Consider the following 21,829-nt stretch of genomic DNA (forward strand, 5'->3'; position numbering starts at 1 on the left):
TAACATGAATTTTTGTTCTCTAAAAATATTTTCAAAATTTTTTGACAGTTATTTTTATGAAATTTTTGTCTGAATTTTTAACTTGAAATATTCTGAAATCAATTTTAAATTATTAAATCGTAATGTATATACCTAAAAAATATATTAATGATCAAAAATTGTTGAAATATTGTCATTTTGTATGAAAAAGTATTTCAAAACATTTTTTTTTTCAATTTGCCCCCCTTGTCATTTCAAAGAAAGTCTTTTGAGACAGAAACATCGAAAAAAATTGAAACGGCCTAAATGTCAATTCAAAAAATGACCGTTAAAAATTTGAAAATCGCTTTCCGCTAATTCAAATATTTTTTATCACCTTATTTTTCATGATAATCAAGCAAAAACAGAATAAAATGGAAAAACCAACAAAAATAATTTAATATTTGTCATCTTTATTGCTTATTTATATAAATATTTGTGAATAATACATAGTTTAGCTCCTATCTTTTCTACATAGTAAAAGTTTAACTTAATACATAAATATATTTTGAACTACTGAGTAAAACATTCAATTCAACATTAATTGATTTTTTTACTACTTTTTAACTAATTTCTACTAAATTCGAGTCTAAATTTGTTATTTTTTTTCTTTTCGAAGTATTTTTCAGAGTAAGTATTATTGTCAGTTTTGAAAGTTGTTCGAGGCACTGGATGGCACTATTGAATGAGGCACTGTTTAAACCGGAATTTGTTGACTCGTCAGGCAAGAATTTTGCGTGGGGGTTTCTACTCCTTAACTACATTTTTTTTAAACAACTTCTTAAATTTAATTTATCAACTATCACAATACTGCTTGAGGTACAGTTTTGTTTCTTGTCAAGTACTCGCGTCTTACATGACTAGATCATAAATATTCGAATTGCATCAAGAAACAAAAAAATTTTAAAAATAAATAAAAATTTTTGGCTCATAGTCGAGTGATGTAGACACCGCCGCCGTTGGACTTGAGCGACGTGCAAGATGCTCTCGAACGCACTGATCGTCGTAGCATGTAAGAGCTGAGTTCGCCGCGAGTCGAGGCACGCAAGGAAGCGCCATGGATATGCGAGCCGGGAGAAGTTGCTGTCGAGGCACGATTGAAGGAACATTCTTTTTCTTCGTCGTCATCAACGTTCCTAAAAAAAATTATTTTTTGTTAAAATTTGGTTTTTAAACGAAAAAAAAAGTAAAAAAAAACTTACTTTGAAATGCATGGAAAACTCCACATTTTCTGATTTGCACCGAATTCCTCGCCATCAGCCAAGCTCTGAGGTAATTCCTGTCCCAAAGTCTCGGGCAAGAAGAGTGAAAGGAATCCCCCGATGATACCAATGATACCGAGCACAATGAGAGGCAACGTGGGTGCGATATTACCGAGATAGACGACGAACGGAGCAATAATTTGCGCAACATATCCCATAATGTGGATGAAAGCAACGCCTTGGGCACGCACAACTGTCGGCAAGAGCTCAGCAGCGTATTGGAGTCCAATGTTGTACGAGATATTGACACTAAAACGTCCCAAAATCGCCAAAGTTGCGGAAAAGATGCCTAAAAATTTAATTTTTTGTAAGTTTTTTCTTTCAAATTAGTTTAAAAATTAAAATTTTACCTCCTGGCACCACTGTAGCAAACAACGAGAACATTCCGGAAGCAGCCATCGTTCCAAATGCCAACCAACGACGTCCCCAACGGTCCAAAGTCAACGTCAAGAAAGTATCTGCAGGCAATTCAGTCGCACAAGCAACTGTAAAAGTCACAAACAAATCCAAACCGAGCTGCCCGACATTTCTGACGTGACCATCGAACACCAACGAGATCGCCATCCAGATAATGATCAACAAAATTGTGTTATTTCTCAAGCGGGGAGTCTTAAAGAGATCCAAAATCGAGTAATTTGCGTTATTTTCTTCTTCTTTTTGGATTGCCTCGCAACTCGCTTGGAATTGTTTATAAATAACGGGATCTACGGTTGTTTTGTTGACTTTTTCGAATTTTTTCAGGATTTTCATGGCTTTGTCGGTTTTTCCTTGGGAAACGAGCCAACGAGCTGATTCCGGAACGACCCATGGAGTCAAGATGGCAAGCGCGAGAGGCACGGAAGTGACAATTGTGAAGGTTCTCCAGTCAGCCAAATAGTAAGCGATCCATGGAAGAGCACAAGAAGCCATCGTGAAGAAAATTGCGATACTCATGTTCGCAACGAATGTACGCCAGCGTGGACCAACATATTCAAGAACTGCAAAAAAAAATAATTATTAAAAAAATTAATGAGCAATTATTTCCTTGTCGTATCATAAATTGTTGAAACAACACACACTCGAGACAGACAAAAAAAAGCACTTTTACAATCGCAAAATAATAATAAAAATTTAAATCTTAATTTATTTATTAGGTGAACAAAAAAAAATCAGAAGGTCGATTAACGTTTTATTTTATTTTAATTTTTTTTTTTGCAAATTCGATCACAATAAATAAAAAAAATAATTTAATTTAAAACACTAAATAAATTAAACGCGTGATTAACATTCAAAGCCAGCTGGTAGAGGCACGCAGTGACAAGATAAAAAATTGCACGCAAAAAATATTCGAATGGATATCAAAGTTCATGATCGCAACATTGTAAGCAAATTTCAAACGATTTTTTTGCAAGTTTCGGTAAAAAATCGCAAGTCACTGTCAGGAAATAGGCAAATTTTTTACTTCCGAAGCTTGAGGCAGGTAAGTTTTTGATGTTAATTGCCCTAAAAATTCCATAAAATAATAAAAAATCGAGTTTTAAGGGAGTAATTAGGTTGCAGGAAGCAATTTTATGATTACATGCTGTCATAAAAAGGGAGTTATTGCATAAAAATTATTAAGAATTTTTTCGATAAGCATCAAAATGTATCTTTTCTTGGTTGTTTCAATTAAAAATAGCTGAATTTCTTAAAAAAAAAAATGATTTTTGAGAAAAAAAATTTATCAATTTGTTAATTTTTAGAGTAAATTTCATTAATTCACTAAAAAAAATTAAAATTTCTTCAAAACTTTTGGTTTTTAAAGAAAAAAATTATCAAATCAATTTAAAATTCGAAGTTTCTTAATTTTTATTTACTTTCCGAAGAAAATTTTTTATTAAATCGCTAAAAACAGATCGAAATTTATTCGAAATATCTTAATTTTTAAAAGAGAATTTTTTATATTCTTACTAAAAACTTCAAACTTTCTTCTGAAAATCAAAAAAATTGTTCGAAATCTCAAACTTTTTAGTTTTTTTTAATGAAAAATTTTATTTTTAAAAGAGAAATTTTTATCAACTTATTTGAAGAACAATGATATTTCTTCAAAATTTTTGATTTCTAAAAAAATATTTTTCATCAAATTATAAAAAACTTCTAGATTTTCAATTTTTTTTAATTTTCAGAATAAAATTTTTCATAAAGCTCCTGAAAAAAATAAATTTTTAGAACAATTGAGTGAATACTTTACTTGATTTTACTTGATTTCAATTCACTTTTAGTGTTCCTTAATTTAATTTTTTTGTCAATTAAAATCCAAATTCTACTCATTAACCTTTAAATTATCCGCCCACATGACGAAAATTCTCCTCTAATTGCCCGGAAATTTTACTCTGCTCTACATTTTCACGGCCTGTCACTTTTTACATCACCTGATCTTGACTTGTCATCACATCTCATAACTATTAACTATCAACAATAAAATTAACTTTAAAAATTTCGAGCACGCACGCGCCATTTACCGCCAACAATATCAATATCCTTAACGACTTCACTTAAAATAAAGCGTGAAAAAGGCACTTGAATTACGCTTGTCATTTTTTAACTTGTTAATTTTATAAAATTGTATGAAGGGAGGTAATTGTAACGAAAATTGCAACACGGATATCTCGATATAGATCAAGAACGCGCAAATCGCGAGATAAAGTCATAAATAATGCACTAAAAATACAATAACGCTCGAATTGATCAGGAATGTAATTATTTTTATGATAATTTTGCATTAAATTAGTTACTCACGGCACCTGAGGGTCGCACTAATTTCAATTTTCGTTGCAATTTCGATTGAAATCAGGATGCATTTGTGAAGGGAGGCCGGATTTCAATTATTTTTCAAGTCTAGACTGGCAAAAAAAAGTTATAATGACCCAAATTCTTTACTTTTTTACAGTAAATTCACGAGATACTGATCTGGAAGCTAGACAAGAACCACGATCGTTCTTGCAAGTCACGCATTTCGTTTTAGAATATTCAAATAAAAACATGAGACGCCAAGTCATAAATGCCAAGTAAGTAAGTAATTGATTAAAAATAATAAAAATCGTTTTTTTGTTATGCAAATCGGCTGTGCGATGAGAGGTTATGCAATAATCGTGTTGGTTTTTGTCCGTAAATGCTCGCAAAAGTGCTAATTAATTGTTCCTTGCTTGTTAATGTCAACGTTTTTTATATTTATTTGATCGCGAAAGATTTATTTATTACGCAAATGACTATAAATGTCGATTTGAGGGCAATTAAGTGTGATTAAAGGGCGATTTCGAGTCGTTCGAAGCGGATGTGAGGCGAATTTTGTGCACCAACCCAACATTCCGTCTCATTATCTCGCACTTTTATGCTCTATTAACTCGCATTTTCATTGATTTAATTGACATTTTAATTCGCAGCTGGCACTTTGAGACGAAAACTCACCCAAAATGTACATCATGGTGAAGCAATTGTCGAACGCGAATCCCACGAGGAACCGACAAAAGGCAAACATCCAGAAACTAGTTGAAAAAGTCGTCGCCACACCAGCTACAAATCCAACCAAGTTGCACAGCGCCAATGAGGGGACTCTGCCAAAGCGATCCGCGATCCATCCGAACAACAAACCGCCGCAAATGGCACCCACAAAGAAGACCGATTGCGATAATGTGGGCAAATAACTGTCGCCACAAACCCAATCCAGCTCCGTGGCAACTGTGGCGTACGGGATATCGGTGAAATTGTATTCCCATCCGTTGCGACATGAGGTCATAGGCCACTTTTGATCCGGCTTATCGATGCCCTTAAGGCGCATTTCCGTGAAATTCACATTGTACATCATGCATTTGTGATATTTGCCGTCCGCATCGATGGGAATGGCGAATTTGACACTGAAAAGAGAAGAAAAAATGACATTTTAGATCGCAATCTAGCAAATAGACAAAGGATTACATTGTAAAATGCATTATTTTTTTGAATTGAAAGCTCGCAACAAATAAGGAGAACAACAGAAACCACAGTTCAATGCCTTTTTAGTCACTTCATCATCCATGCATGCAATGAAAAAAGAGCTGTTAGTGCGCGATGTTCTATTGTGTTGTCAGTTACGGGCATTGTCTGACGTTCCTTGAAGTTGCACAGCTAGAAGCTTAAGAATGACAGCACTTTTTGATTCACTTTTCTCACTCTATTCCCTTTTTTTTTGCACATAGACTCGTTTACATTCACCTAGAATGCATTTTTTCAGTTGGGCAATGTTTGGCATTGAACCTGAAACACGCGCAAAAAACGAGCAAACAAAGAAAGAACCTGATTTACAGTCAACGGTGTGAACAGCAAATACAGAGAGAAAGGTATGTAGTAGAAAAATATCACAAGAAACCAGTTTCTTTTTTCTATTTCTCTTTTGCTAGGTGATTTTTTTTAGGACAACATTCCCTTTTATGCAGCATTTGCGTCAATTGCACCGTTTTTTCTGCTGATTCTGGAGTGAAGAATCTCTTCAAAGTAATTTTTCATCGCAGCGGTGCTTTTTATAATTACATGAGGAACACTGTGAGTCAATTACGTTAACTGCAACAAACTTGTTAGGTTATTATATAGTATTTAATTCATTTATTCAAACAGTTAGTTACTTTTTTATCGATATATCAATCAATCAGATCGTCATCGTCAAGTTAGAATTCTTTGAATAAATTGCGTTGGGTGTGAGAAAAAAATCGTCAGTTAGAATTGATTTCCCTTGAAGCTATTTTTCGTGGGAATTTGTAGCAAAAATGAAGTTTAATTGAATATTTTGACAGATGTTAAGAGATGAAAATTGACATCTGTTAAACGATTGCTCCGTTTAAAATTTTTTAAAAACTTTATAAAAAGTTTTGTTAAAATATTCACAATTTCATTAGAAATTTAATTTTAATTTTGAATTTAATTAAATTAAATTAATAAATTATTTACTTTAATTAAATTTTATGTTTAAATTTAGATTTAAATAAATAATAAATTTTTAAATAAATTTTTTAATAATTTTTTGTAAAATTACGTTTTGATTTTAAATTTAATTTAAAAAAAAATTAATTTAAAAATAATAAAAATTAATTTAATTTTTATATAATTAATTTTTTTTTAATTTTATCAAACTTTAATTTTAATAGTTGACAAAATTTAAAAAAAAAATATTTTTAAGAAAAAAATTGATATTTTAGATTTTTTGAAAAAATTAGATCAATATTTTATTTTAAAAAAATTTTTATTAACAATTTTATATTTTAAAAAATTTTTTTTTAGTTTGAAATCTGTCAATTTTTGTCATATTTTTGAAAAAAATTTCTTTTCTCAAATTAAAAATGAAATTAATTAAAAATTAAAAGATTGAAAAAACTTTTAGTTTTATATTGAACTTAAAAAAATAATAAATATTTTTATTATATAATTTTAATTAATTAAATTTAATTTTTAATTAATTAAAATTAAATTAATTAAATCAATTTTAAATATTTTTTTTATTTAAAATCTGCGATAAAAATATTTTTAAAAAATTAAATATTTTTAAAAAATTTTACTGACAGACATTTCAACTTGCAAAAAACTTCAAATCCATTAAAAAGTGCACTTTTAAAAGCAAAACCTGCAGTGATCCTTGTGTCAAAACCTACATCAGCGCGCTAACTTCACGACATGCTGATATTAATCAAGATGTTAATATTAATTGTGAATGACAACTAATCGTCGGTTGGCTTGTTATTGATATGCGCACAATTTGAGTCATGTCATATATGCAGTAAATAAATAAGAAAAAAAAAGTTAGAATTAAATTACCCAGTTTTTTTTCTACAAGTTGTCCTTTGAATATAAAGTGTTAAGTAGAGTAAATCAAACTTGTTCTACAAATAAGAAAAAAAATATATTTTTTCCTCCTTTCACTATTTAGAGCTTTTTTGTGCATTTTTTTCACTACTTGGACATTAACCCTTAATAGTGATTAATTGACGTTTTTTTTAGAATCTTAAACGATTCTCAGTATAATCCCTCGAGGGAAAAAAATTACTAAAACGACATTTATGACACATTCGAATTGCAATAAATATCGACTTTACACACAGATTATGACTAAATTGTTGTTTATTGACTTGTTCAGCAAGTGAGATAAATAAATTTCATGCGTATGCAATTACCTTACAGATTTCTCGGTAATGTGAGGTGTTGTACAAGGAAAAAACGTGCGGTCTGGAAATGAAGGGAATTTTTCAAATCAAAATGAAAAAACGTGATACACTGACAACCAACCCCGTGACAAACATTTAATGGAAATTTCATCTCGTCACCACCTGTCGCAGTCGAAGATTCTGATATTTGCTATCACTAACCCAATTAAAAGTCAATTTTATTAACAACTAGATCAAAACCTGATATACTTGTAACAACACCTGGAACTCTATTTTGTTCGGTTGGTGCGAAAAACGAGTTTTATTTCAAAGTTTATTATGATAATTCATTTTAATTGTCACAATAATAGACATTGACATTCGTTGCAGTGCGCAACAATTTCTTCATTTGACTACGGTGAACAGAATGTTGTTATTAATATTTTTTTTAATAAATGATGGAAAAGTAATAAATAAATTAAATTAAATTAAATCTAATCGATCATTCATGAGAAATCAATTAACGAGAAATTTGTCATTAAAATGATTGAATCGATAAACTAGATTATCATATTTATTAATAGAAAAATATTGAAAAGTCGACAGGAAGTCTAGCAGTTAATTTTATGAGTAAACAAAATATTATAAACTGAAATAATTAAAAATTTATTATTTGTTTTTAATTTTTAATATATTTCTATTTAAAAAAATTATTTGTGGAAAAAATTAAATTAAAATAAAATTATAAAATAAAATAAATTAAATTAATAAAATTAAAAGATATATAAATAAATAATTTATATTTTAGTTATTATTATTGATTATATCATTATTTTTATAGATTTAATATAAAAAAATAATTTTTGATTATATATTTTAAAAAATGTTTTGATAAAATTTAAAAAAAAATTGACATTGAATTGATACTTTTAATAAAATGTAATAAAAATTATTTTCTTTAATATCTCAATAATTAAAAATATATCTTTTTGTTTTTTTTTATGATTTATATTAAAAATTATCAAATAATTGTAATTTTAAAAATAGTTTAAGATAAAAATTGATTTTTATAATTTATTTAAGATATGATCAATTATTTGAACAAATATATTTTTAACTATAAAAAACTTAAATAAATTATAATTTCAATTTTTATATCTTAAAATATTTAAATAATTTCAATTTTTGAATATTTTTTGAGAATAAATAATAAAAACTATTAATGAATATTCAGATATTAAAAAAATAAAATATTTTTTAAAAATATGCATAAGGTTAGATGCAAAAAGTTAAAAATGAAAAAAAATTAAAAATGAAAAAATATTTTTTTTATATTTATGATTTATAAAAATAATGATATAATAATTAATAAATAATTACAAAAATATAAATATTTATATAAAATTATAATTATTATTGATTACTAACAATCAAAAAATGTCCAACCTATATATTAATTATTATTTCGCAACTAATTGACCTATTCTATATCATTCTCAATCAATGTAGACAGCTAACTAGGATCTACAATTAATTCCAATAATAAATAAATTGTAACATACACACAACTCACTCTATTATTATTTTATTAAGTGATATCAACTACGCCGAGAACGAATGTTATGCATATTCATAAATAAAATAAATAAACATATTGCAAAAAAAAAATACATCCGCGTGTCAATATCTGTTCTATATTATGTACCTTAACCTTATTTCACAGAACTGTAACATGATTGTAATTAATCTTACACGTTGTTGTTGGTGCAAACACTCTTTTATTATGTGTAACATGGTTTGGTGTCATGTCGATCGCAAAATTGACAAATTAAGATATAAATTGTTCTTTGTCATTTATTGAAATAATTAAAAATTTATAATTATTTTATAAAATTAAAAATGAAATTTTTTTTATATTTATTTTCTATTTAATATTTATTTCTGAAAAATAATAATTTTTTCTATTAAATATTTTTTTATAGAAATGTAATTAAAAAAAAATAGAAAAAAAATTGAACCACGACCTTTCATAGAAGAAAAAACGATTAAAACACTTTACTTCCGAATATTTGCCGAAAAATGTCAATGACCAACCTTTGAAAGGTCAACCCGCAATAAAACTATATCTTGTCTGTATCTTATATAATACTTTAACAAACATTTCAATTTAACATTCTCTGATCATTCATGTCTGCATACTTCACGAAGTACAAAAAAAAATTTTTTTGCAAATCAAATTCAAGATCATGGTTCCTTGTAATTACTTGCAGCTATAAATATACAAAAAAAAATAGAGTTACTTCAGACAAGTAGACAATTAATGGTAGAGTAGCAGCAGGTCGGTGTGAGCATTCATGTATAATTTGTAAATACACTTTTATGGCAAAATGGTAAATCATTATCTTTTTTACAAGTGTACCTTTTTTAATGTTAATGTTATTTTTTTTTTCGTTATATCCGATTTTTTATATAAATATATATAAATGAAACAATATAAATAAAAATATTTCATTCAAATAAAAAAAAAATAACAATACAGACCATGCAAATTTTTGTACTATACGGTAATTGTAATTGTACTTTAGCGTGATTATTTATTCAATAACCTTACCCTTGCGCTTGCCACTCATTTTCTTATACGATTGAAGTTGTATGTTGATTGTGCCGCTGATAGATCGACGAGCATTGTTGACGGCAATAAATTGCAATTTTAACAAATAAGGTACTAATTATCGGTAAATTGCAACAATTTGTGAGATAAAATTAAATACGGATTAAAATGTAAAAAAAAGTGATGATGATGATGATTCAACAGCATGTTAACATGCATCATGATCATTAGAAGGGTTCTAAAAAAACAAGAAGACAAAGGTTCAACTCTTCCTTTTTGTAATGTCACGCAGCTCCGGGGAATGATTTATTGCAACAATATCACGTTTTTAATTATTTTAATAGTTTGTAGTTTAAATTGATTATTTCCAGTCGACTCGAATCGAGAGTTACAGAAACCTCCTTAATAAAATATATATAATAAATAATTCTGAATAATTACTCAATTATTAATGATATTCGTAAATCATGATAAAAAGCTTGCACAGGTGGTTGCTGGAGGCAGGCGCATTATCTGGGGAGTGAAGTGGGCAAGGAGTTTATTGATTGAGTTATTAATTTTGAGGCGATTTGTAGACCTTAACATATTAATTTTTCATATCTAAGTGTAAAATCTATAAAAAAATATTTAATACTAAAACATTAAAAAAAAATTTAAATTTAATTTAATTTAAAAATAATAATTATTTTAATTATAGTTTTATAATTATTTTTTATTTAATTAAGAATAAAAAAATTAAATTTAAAAAAAATAAATTAGGTAATTAATTTTTTAATAATTTAATTTAAAATTTTATTTTAATAAGGTTATAAAATTATAAAAAAATAGTTTCAATAATTAAAATTGAATTAGTATTAAAAAATGTATAAAATAAATAATCATAAAAATAAATTAATAAAAATTTATAAACATTTATTCTTATGAAAATAAAAAAATTATTAATATTTTAATTTAAATTAAATTTTAATTTAAATTTGAAAAAAATGAAATTTGAAACAAAATATTAAAAATTAAATCATCAATTATTTTATTTTATTTATTTTGACAAACAAATTAAGTAAGTTCTTTTAAATTTTTAATTAATTCGAACTTTACCTAATTATTTTTTTTAAATTTAATTTTTGTTTTATCGAAAAATTTTATTTTATTTTTTTTTTAAATTTAATTTTTTATAATTTTCTTTTAATTAAAATTATTTTTTATATTTTTTTTTAATTTTATAATTTTAATTTAATATAATTTTCGCTCAAAAAAATTTTATTATTCTTATTTTACAATATGCAATAAAAAAAACTCGTGCAAAAATCAGTTCATTAATTTCCATTTAAATTATATGATAATTTAAAATAAAAAAAAGTGTGCAAAAAACAGGTGACAAAAATCCATCATCATTTTATTATATTATTGTTACTACTCGCGTACGCAACTTTAACGACAAGCAGAAAAACAACTCGTTAAACAGGTGCTATGAGTATGCTAATTGTTCGCAAACAACTCGCACGTCAATTAACGCTTCAAACACAATTAATGAATCAAATTTATTTAAAAGATTAACAATAAAATCAATCGTTTGTTGTCAAAGGGAGTTTAAATATTTAATATTTCATCGTTTAGAATTTTTTCTTATCAGTTGTCGTGCCTTTTGTGCATGTGGGAAGTTAATTTGCTTCAATATTTCGATACCAGGTGTTTGTTTAAATTTATAAATAATTTCATTTAATTGATCATTCATTGAAATTCATCATTTTTCTGTATAATTAACGGCATCGCAAGTAACAATCAAATCGGAAAAGTGCAAATTAGAGTAGATTTTGATGTAATCAGTTAAATGATCACGACGCGAATTTGCATTTCTTGTCTTCCTTGATCTTTTTATGATCGTTATGGATGATTTGCAGTCAAATTAATGCGAATCTCCTTCCGTTTTTACAAGTTTAGAGACTCATCATGACCGTGGAGCATTGATGATTTGATTAAAATCAAGCGTGCCCCTAAAAAGTCAATTTACAGCAAAATTGCGTGTAATTCGAACATTTTTTATAAAATTTAAATATAATATTTACACGAATAATTACTATTATTATTCACACCTATAACAAAATGCGAAATTAATGCATAAAAGAGATCGTTTTTAAATAAAAAACACAGAAAAAAATTTGCTTCTACTTAATATGTGCAATACAAGTTGCAACTAACTGGGTCAAGTTTGAGAACGAACTGACCGAAGTTTTTTATTCACTTTTTCAGCGATATCAGAATGCAACGAATCTCGAAAAAAGTTTAATTTAATCATAATTCGTCAACAAAAAATTAGGTCATTAACGTTAATTAGTAGATATTTAAGCGCATCATCATCTCATGTAAGTCAGGTGCAAAAATAAACATTCTCCATTAAAAAAAAAAAAAAAAACATTTTTTTTGTTGTGATGATAAAAAAGATAGACGACATATGACATGCAGATAATTAGAAAAGGAAATACTTTGTGAAGTTTACATTACATTTCGTTACAGCAAAAATTTAATGATCAAATATAATTATCTCTGGAGTTATAAATACATAATACGCACAATTTGCACGATATTTACAACGACGACGACGACTACTGAAGACAACGCGAACAAGGTCTTTGCCATGCTTATAATTTTTTTTTTTTTTTTTTGTTAAGAAACTCTCGCGCTCGTCGTCATAAAATGTATGATTAAAAATTATTGCAAAAACTGTAAATTAATGGCAATATAATGTGTCTTGTAAGAAACAGCCCGAAACGATCTTTCTCGACGATGGGCATGATGCAGCATAAAAATTGGTCATGAAGCTTCTATTGCGAGTTATGGAAGGTCAGTGTCAATTCTCAAGACTAAAGTGCCGCAAAAATGTGACATTAGATAATTGCAAAGCGGATTAAAATTGGAAAGTTAAATCTGGTCAAAGTCAAAAAATATTTTTTGCAAGTAATTATTATGAATGATTTTTTAAAATATTTTCAAAAAAAAAAAATTAAAAAATATTTTTTTAAAATTTAAATTAATTTTAATAACTTAAATTTATTTTTTTTTGTTTTAAAAATAAACATTTAAATAAAAATTTTTGTCAAAAAAATAGAAAAAAAAAAATTCTAAAGAGAAAATTTTAAAATAAATAAAAATTTTTATCAAGAAAAATATTGCGTGATGTATTATTTACTCACAAGTATCAATGACTAATGTAAGTGATTTCAATGTTTTATTTATTAATATCAATCAAATATCATTTACCGAACAAAATACTAAACAACAAGTTGGCATGAAATCGCCATAAGATGCGTGTCTCCGGTAACTCAGTGCGATACCGATAAATAAAAGTATAAGTTTTAAAATATTTTTTTAACCAAATCGTATTTTGATGTTTATTTTATTTATTTATTTTTAACTTTTTATTAAAATAATTAATAATAAAATATTTTAATTTAATTTAATTCAAAAAAAATTATTTAAAGTAAAATTAATTATTTTTTATTAATTAATAATTAAAATTAATAAAATAAATTATTAATTTTATTTTATTGATTTTTAATTTAATTAAATTTAATTTTTTCTCATTGTTCAAAAAAGACAAAAAACAAATGCGTCAAAAAAAATATTTTTTATCAAAAAAATTTATAATGAAAACAAATAAATTTAAAATATAATAATAATAATGGGTTTCAAATACAACACGAATAGATCACAACATCACATATTTATTTATAAGCCAATTTTTTGCTGTTACTCTATCAAACATTTAACCAGGAAACAGTTCAGCTCAACTCAAAAAAAAAACTTGAGAAGATTTTATGTTGAATGAATGGTGAATTAATCAATTAACAAGCTCATAAAAAATGTAAGATTTTGACTTATGAGAGAATTTTGTTTAAGAACCACTCAAAGAACAGCTAATGAATAGAATAAATTTAATTTTTTGTGATGTTCGTTGAAATATAATAAAAACATGTTTATATTTACTGAAGGCACAACATGTTTAAATCTGGTTTAAGACAAAGATAGAACAGTTTTTTTTGTAAAATTTATTTTTTATAAGAATCAGGAAAAAATAAGTTAAGAAGATTGATTCACCTATTTTTTTATCAACACATTTTAATTTAAAACTAATTTTTGTCTCCTTTCGCGTTCAACAATAAATTGATTGATTGATAAATTTAATTTTTTAAAACATATTTTAGAGCTAAAATTTGATTTTTTAATAAATTTTCACAAAGCTTGTCATTAACTTATAAAATAAATTTGGTAATTATGTTCAATAAATAACCCGGTAATGATTTTTTAATAAGAAAATCCAATTTTATCTCACCTTAACAAATTTTAATAACATAAAAACAAAACAAAAATTATTCCATAATATTTGACACTGACCTTAACATTCATTATTCAGTAGTACTTTGTAAGCCGACTTAACAGCTGTCAATTCACATGCTACCAAGTAACGTCTATATTTATTTTAGTTTTCACGCTACACCGACTTTAAAAGAGAAATTTCAAAGTTTTACGTTACGTTATTCACGTTTTGCTGTTAGACGACTTCGTCATCAGGCAAAGAAATAAAAATCCACAAATCGAAAACTTGTTTTGATATCGAAAAAATCAAACGCATCCAATGACGTCGAAGAAATTCCAAACAGTAATCGTTTGAGGTGAATGGAATTAGTAATTTTTTTCATCGGTAAGAAGAATTTTTTAATGATAATTAATTCCAGAAGAAGGAGGAAAAGAAAAAAAAGATGAACCAGTTTCATTCAGTTCTTTCCAATTCCCGCTATCTGGTTTGGGACTGGTTTTCGTTGGAATTTACACGAGTTTGCGGTTTTTTTCAGGATTTTTTGCAAACTAAAAATAAAATGAAAAGGATCGACCTTGAGATAAATGTAACAAGAAAAGCACTCCCACATGATGTCAAGGTTTGTGATATAATGTATGCAAATGTTTCATGTGACTTTAAAACGATACTTCTCTAAAAAAAATCACAAAGTTGTCGCATTTTACGTCACATTCGAGTTGTGAGCTAGTTTCGAGTATTGCATTAGTCATATGCTGTTTGACATGGTTTTGTTTCATTTTATCAAGTGAACTTTTTCAATGAAATTTTTTTTTCTTATCAAAAAAATCTTTGATGAAGGATAATAAATTTTAATTTAATTATTTTTTATTTAATTTTTTTTAAATTTAAATTTTAAAATAAAATTTAATTTATTTTTTATAATTTAAAATTTTATTAATTTTATTTATTTAAATATTTTAATTAATATTTTAATAAAATTTAATTAATTATTTTTATTTAAAAATATTTTTTTAATTAATTAATTATTTTTTTAATTTAATTAATTTTTTTGAATTTCATTAAAAATTTATTTTTAAATAAAAATAATTAATTAAATTTTATTTAAATAATAAAAATAATATTAAAAATAATAATTTAATTAATTATTTTTATTTAAAAATAATTTTTTAATGAAATTTTTAAAAAATCAATTTTATCTTAAAATTGTGACTCAATAAATTTGAAAGAAAAATTCTTAATAGTCTAGACGGAAGTAAAAAAGTCAAATTTATACCTGTTTCGACCTATTTCATCCCTTATAAACAAAAAAAATATTTTGATAGACACGAATGCCCAAAGTGTAGGCCAGAACTTGTTACCGGTTAACTTTATTCTTTACCATCATTAAAAAAAATTAAATGTCATTGATGACTTGAACGTCGATTTGTAAAACAATCTGAATGAATGAATGGTCGATAAACTTGTTCACTCGCGAAAAAAAATTAAAACATTAAAAAATTTATTTACATTTAATGTTATTAACCTTCATTTAAAAAAACTGTGCGTTTATTCATGTTTTAATTGCACAAAAAAGTCATATTGAATAGACATTGTTTCTCATCATCATCATGAAAAACATGAGAAAAAAATTCTGTTCACCCTACATTGACTCGTTTTCTCAATTAAAACATTTGAGTCAATAAAATAATTAAGTGACTTCTGTTCGATCATAATTTTTTTTTAATAAAAATGATCTTAACCTATTTTTATTTTTTTTTTTTTAGAAATATAAAAAAAAAACTCACCGATCTTCGAGACTCAAGTCAGCCAACTCAGGAACGTTGCACCAATGTTCTTCGGGCACGAGTGTGATAAAAATTTGCGAGAAATAGACAAAAGCGACGAAAAATGCAAATGGAATCATGCAAAGGAACAAAATCTTTTGGTAACGTCCGAATTCGCCGATATGCGGAAGGAGATCGTCAAAATCGAGTGTGGGCTCTGTCGTGGTTGTCGTCACTTCCAATTGCTTGGCATTTTTGTCGTTGATGTCCAAAGTTGCTGCGGCATCTTTTTCATAAGCGTTGTTCGTGTAGCCCTCCGGAGAGGCAGGAGGAGAAGTTGTTGTGTTTTGTGGAGATGAAGTTACAGCCATTTTTTATTTTGTTTTATTTTTCTTTAAATTTAATTTATTTTTTAAAGTTAATTAATTATCAACGTGCTAAATTTATTTATTTTTTGGCACTTTTATAATTATCTCATATTATTTTTCTGTCTCTTTCTTTTTTTGTTTCAGAAGCTGTCAAAATTCTATCTACAGCTCTATTGTTTATCACTTTTTTTTTTCAATTAAAAACCGTTTGAACTAAACTCGATGCAAAAATCAATCTAGATAAAATCAATGTTACAAGACTTCTTCAAACGGAACGAAAAATTTATTTTAATTCTTTTTAAAAAACTGAAGTCAGTTTCGTCAAAGACGATCCTACTGCTAGAAAATCGCGAGCTAAACTAAATCATATTGGAGCCGAACATAATATTTTATACCCGCACACAGAAAGCAAGAAATATGTGGCGAGTGGCTTGTATGACAGTTTGCACGTATCGACAGAGCCAGCGGCAAAGGAAAGGAAAATCAAAACAGAGAGCGATATTCTCTCGTGCATACGGCAACGAAGCAGTTTTTGTTATACAAAGCAAAGTTTTAATGTTAGTCACTCACGGCGAGTGTTTCACCTGTTGATTGTTCGCAACGTGTATAACAAAAGTCGAGTTGATTCTGTGCGGTAAGAATTTTTTTGTTACATCTCAATGGTTATTCTCACATTTGTTGTAATTCGATGACGCATTAACAGGTTGCTTGAATTACCGGTGAATTAAAAAAAGGAAAGAATTTGTAAAAAGGGGATTTTTTGTAAAAGGCGTTGACAGATTTTTTAAAAAAATTTTTTTATAAAAATTTAAAAAAAAAATTATCAAGAATAATATTCAATTTTTACCTTATTTTAAATTTATTGTCAAAAATTTTTATTTATTTAATCAACTTAATTGAAAAAAAAAAAATAATTAAAAAATTTTAAACAAAAATTTTATAAAAAATTCAGTTGTACCTATGTATTGAATTAATTTTTTTTTAAATTTTAGATTTTTTTATTATTATTTTTTTTTTATTTTACAAAGCATAAGAACATTTTAGAAAAAAAAAATTATCTTAACTTAATCTTGAAAAATTTATATCTAAAAATTTTTCAAATAAAATCTTTATTTTTTTAATAAAAATAAAATATATAAAATTTATATCACATTATATATTTTGTTTTCTAATTGATTTTAAAAAAATATTATTTTTATAAATTTTATTTAATTTTTATTAAATTATTATTTTAACAAAATTAAATTAATTTAATTAAATTTTATTAGGTACCTAATTTAAATTATTATTTTTTTTTTTTTGAACAAAACATTTATTTTCTAATAATTTATTATTTTTTGAATTTTTTAATATAATTCATTTTATTTTTAATGAAATCTTAAAAAAAAATAAAATTTTTATTTTCCTTTCATCAACTTTGTTAAAAATCAATATTTTTAATAAAATATATCATTTTAACAAGAGCATCAATAAAATACTTCAACTTATTACAGATTTTATTTCATCCTTCACCTGCTGTTTAAAACAAGCCTTTACAATTATTTAACAACAAAAGAAATCACCAATTTCTTACATGTATTGCATACGTTTCATATTGTCGTCACTTTCTGTTTTGATTTTTTTTAACACTGAACTGAACGGGAATCCCATCAAGCCGGTTTTTTGTGCAAAAGTTAAAAACACAAAATGACGTTCGTGGCACGCGAGCGCATCAAAATATAAACAAAATAATAAAAGTTGAATAAAAATGAGTCAGAAACCAGTTGAATCTAGACAATCTTGACCAAAAGTTGAAAGCATTAAAAATCTTTTATCTTGTGACTTTCTGTGAATTTTATTTGCGTTAATAAAAAAATAGTGAAAAAAAAATTTTTTTTTTTTGAATAAATTTATCAACCTACCATGCAAAATTTTATTTAAATAAATAAAATCGACGTGAGACAAAAAAATCTGATATCCGTAAAAACATTGATTTTCGCAGTTCTTTACAATTCATTTACAACCAACATAATTAATTGATGTAAATTAAGAATTGTTTGTATGAAATTTATCCTGTTTGATTTTTTTTTTGCGGATTTCAATGAAATTGTTACAAACACCTGTCTACAACAGTAGCAAGAACATAAAAAATAATAAAAACATGACTTAGGCCGATACAAAAATTAAAAACGTTTTCAATTATTTCGTGAAAGTTACTAATTTTTTTTAAATTTAGGAAGAAAACTGCCAGAAACCTCATTATTGACTCGAAAATCGGTTAATCAATCGATACTCCGCTCGCAAAAACATCACTTCCTCATTGTCGGAACTCAAAAATTTCATATCGCAACGCCATTTATCCGCACTCGGAACCATCGGAGGTATCATAGCCTTGAATTCATCACTCCAGTCCTTTCGATAGCGTGGAATCACGATTCGTGACAAGTTGTAAACACCTTTTTTTAAGGGACATCCATCAGGAATACCGGAAAAAAGAGTTTGCTTGACGCCATGAACCATTCCGTCTTCACTAAAAATTGTCGAACAGATTTCATCCTTGGTCCGAGTGAAAAGCGAATGCCAACCGCCGCCATCCTGTCGATAAACATTCACCAGAACGGAATAATCGTCAGATAAGTCGTTATTTACAGTCCAAAGTTGGTTGGCAGCTTGATGAGTTTTGTTGATGCGCTTGATTTGGGATGAAATTTTACCGAGAGTGCCATTTTCGTAAGGAGTTCCGAAGTAAATGATTATTAATTGATCAGCAGGCTCCTGAAAAAAAAAAAGAATTTTAATGATTTTAATTTATTTAAATTGAAAAACTTACAGCTGCTTCATTAAATTTCAGTAAAAAAGCACTAAAAAGAGTAAAAATTGAAATAATTAGAAGAAATTTCTTCATTTTTAATATTTTTATTCAAATTAATTTAATATAAATGATGAAATTTTTCCAAAGAACGTCAATTTATAGATCTTTTTAAAGTATTTGCGTGTTTCAAGTGATAAATATCTATTTTATTGTCCACACATGTTTATAATTGTCTTTCTAATCAATAATCAATGTAAAAATTGTATCAATTATAGCTTCAAAGGAGGATTTAGTTATAATTTCGTAATTACAACAATAATTTTACTTCCGGTGATAATTTTTTTTTTTAAATAATATAATGTATAATTTTTAGAAAAAAATATAAATTTAAAAAAAAATGAATATTGAAAAAAAAATAAATAAATAAAATAAAAGTAAAAATAAATAAAAAAATAAAAAAAAAATAAAAAAAAAATAAAAAAAAATAAAAAAAAAATTTAAATAAAAAAATAAAAAAAAATATTATAAAAAATTTTCAAAATTAAGAAAATATTTTCTGAATAAATTGTAAAAAAAATTATCATTTAATAGAAACTGTTAGATATATTTTTGTAACGGCCTTAGTTACATTATTTTTCACACTGCGCTATCATGACACACACGCGGATATAAAGCCACACAAAGATTGCCTTTAATGAGTGCATTCGAACGTTGTCTCATTTTAAGCGGAATTTAATGAATAAACAAATGTTTAATTGAATGTGAAACAAAACACACAGCGAGATAAAATGAAACTGTGCCCACGTTTATAATATTTTTTATCATGACAGACGATTTTTTTTTTTCGTGCGCTGTTAAATAATGTAAACGAAATGAGGAAGTTTCGATTTGTGACTCACAAATTGACTTCATAAATCGTATTTTCGCATGCTTTTTATGAACTGACAGAACAAAACACTTTTTTTTTGCTTACTTGCTTAATCAGACGTTCAAGTCTCTCTTTCTTCCTTCCAGCTTTTTTAGTGACACGACGAAAAAAAATAAAAACAATAAAGCACGACGACGACGACAGAAAACAACAAAACAAAGTAAATAAAGGCACTCACAGCTGATCGAACGGCTGCGATGTCATGTGAGGCGATGACAATAACGCGTGTGGCGTGTAAACGATGGTAATTTAATAAACATTCACAAAGTTGAAGCCATTAAACTTGAAAGGAAATTCAATTTTTACATTTTCCGATGAATGCATGGATGGATGGAAATTGGTAACAACCACAATTTAAGTGTTTTTGTGTCTTTCGAACGTACGAGAGTTCCTGAAATGGCGTTTGATGTCATTTTGCAATGGAAAAAAGGGAAAAATACGAGAGAAAAACGGAAGAAAAGGAAGTAAAGGTAAGTCAATTGAACGAAATTAGTTGAAATGTGGCATATAAGTACTCAATTTTTTACCACAAATTTATTTAAGAGCTTTAATTTTATTTATTTTCGGAGAAAATTTGCTTTAAGAATTTTTTTAATCCTTTCCAAGGTCAAAATTGTTCAGAAAAAGGATTTTGATGACTTTTTAAAAAATAAAAGATGACATAAAAAAAATATTTTTAACGATCCTTGAATGAAAACTACTTTTGAGACTCATTCATGTGTTCTTCATGTCAGTCATTGACCTTGAACCCCTGTCAAAAACACAAAATTTAACGATTTTCATGTCATTTTCTCGAATGCGCTTCATAAAATGTCAACTTGTTGCCTCTTTTCATTTCATTTTCCTCCGAATTGCGTCAAAAACGTTCCTTTTAATAATAAATTATGTATAAAATCCTTCTTCTCCGTCTTCCACAGCAGTAACAACTCGAACTTAATCAACATATTTCACACGACTCGCAATATTTGCATACAAATCCTCATTACTTGAGGACAACTTTTCATTCATGAGGTGCCCGAAGTACGTATTCATCACATTTTTACATTCTTTCTGTTTTTCACACGAAAAAAATTGCATGGAAAAAATGTAGCGCTACGGAAAAAAACATCGCATGCGTAAGGAACGAATTTTCCTCGTACCGAATCACCTGTCGTTGTCGTTCAGCGCGCAAAAAAAAACTGAAAAATGAAATATCGTGCTTTACATTTTTGCGATTCAGTTACGATCCATTAGTTGCCGGGAAGTCACCAAGGAAGCAAGAGCGGAAAAAGATAAAAAAAAACGTAGACAGTTGATAAAAAAATTCTACCGGAAATACAATTGAAAGTAAAAGTGTGCTATTATTTGTTTTTCCCCATATGCAAGCATGGAGAAACAAAAGATAAAGGATGAGTGGAACAAATAAATGCATTCACTAACGGAGACGAAAGACTTTATCAAAAGAGACTCAAGTGCCGCTCTCGAGTGTTTTTCTTTTACTCCATGTCTTTTGTGAGAGCATCCGTGACATACTTGCGGTCGTTTTTTTTTCTTCATTCGTACCGCATTCGAACATGCGAAAATAGTTTTTATTAATCAAAACTGCTGGAATAATTAAAAATTTGTTTGCCTCGAGCACATGTTCAAGTACCGCAATTCTGATAAAAGAAAG

At 26.8% G+C, this 21,829-nt stretch overlaps 1 protein-coding gene across 1 annotated transcript; it reads right to left on the reverse strand.

The window, feature by feature from the left end:
• Positions 1 to 432: 432 nt before the first annotated feature.
• On the reverse strand, positions 433 to 16,783 carry LOC134829517 (carcinine transporter-like). Its single transcript, XM_063842607.1, has 5 exons — positions 16,113 to 16,783; positions 4,707 to 5,152; positions 1,631 to 2,257; positions 1,221 to 1,569; positions 433 to 1,154 (listed from the first exon to the last, which is right to left on the reverse strand). The coding sequence occupies exons 1-5, from the start codon at positions 16,460 to 16,462 to the stop codon at positions 947 to 949; spliced, it is 1,980 nt and encodes a 659-aa protein (XP_063698677.1). The 5' UTR covers positions 16,463 to 16,783; the 3' UTR covers positions 433 to 946.
• Positions 16,784 to 21,829: the final 5,046 nt, after the last annotated feature.

This window comes from Culicoides brevitarsis, chromosome 2, assembly GCF_036172545.1.
Source record: "Culicoides brevitarsis isolate CSIRO-B50_1 chromosome 2, AGI_CSIRO_Cbre_v1, whole genome shotgun sequence".
Taxonomy (NCBI): Eukaryota; Metazoa; Arthropoda; class Insecta; order Diptera; family Ceratopogonidae; genus Culicoides; species Culicoides brevitarsis.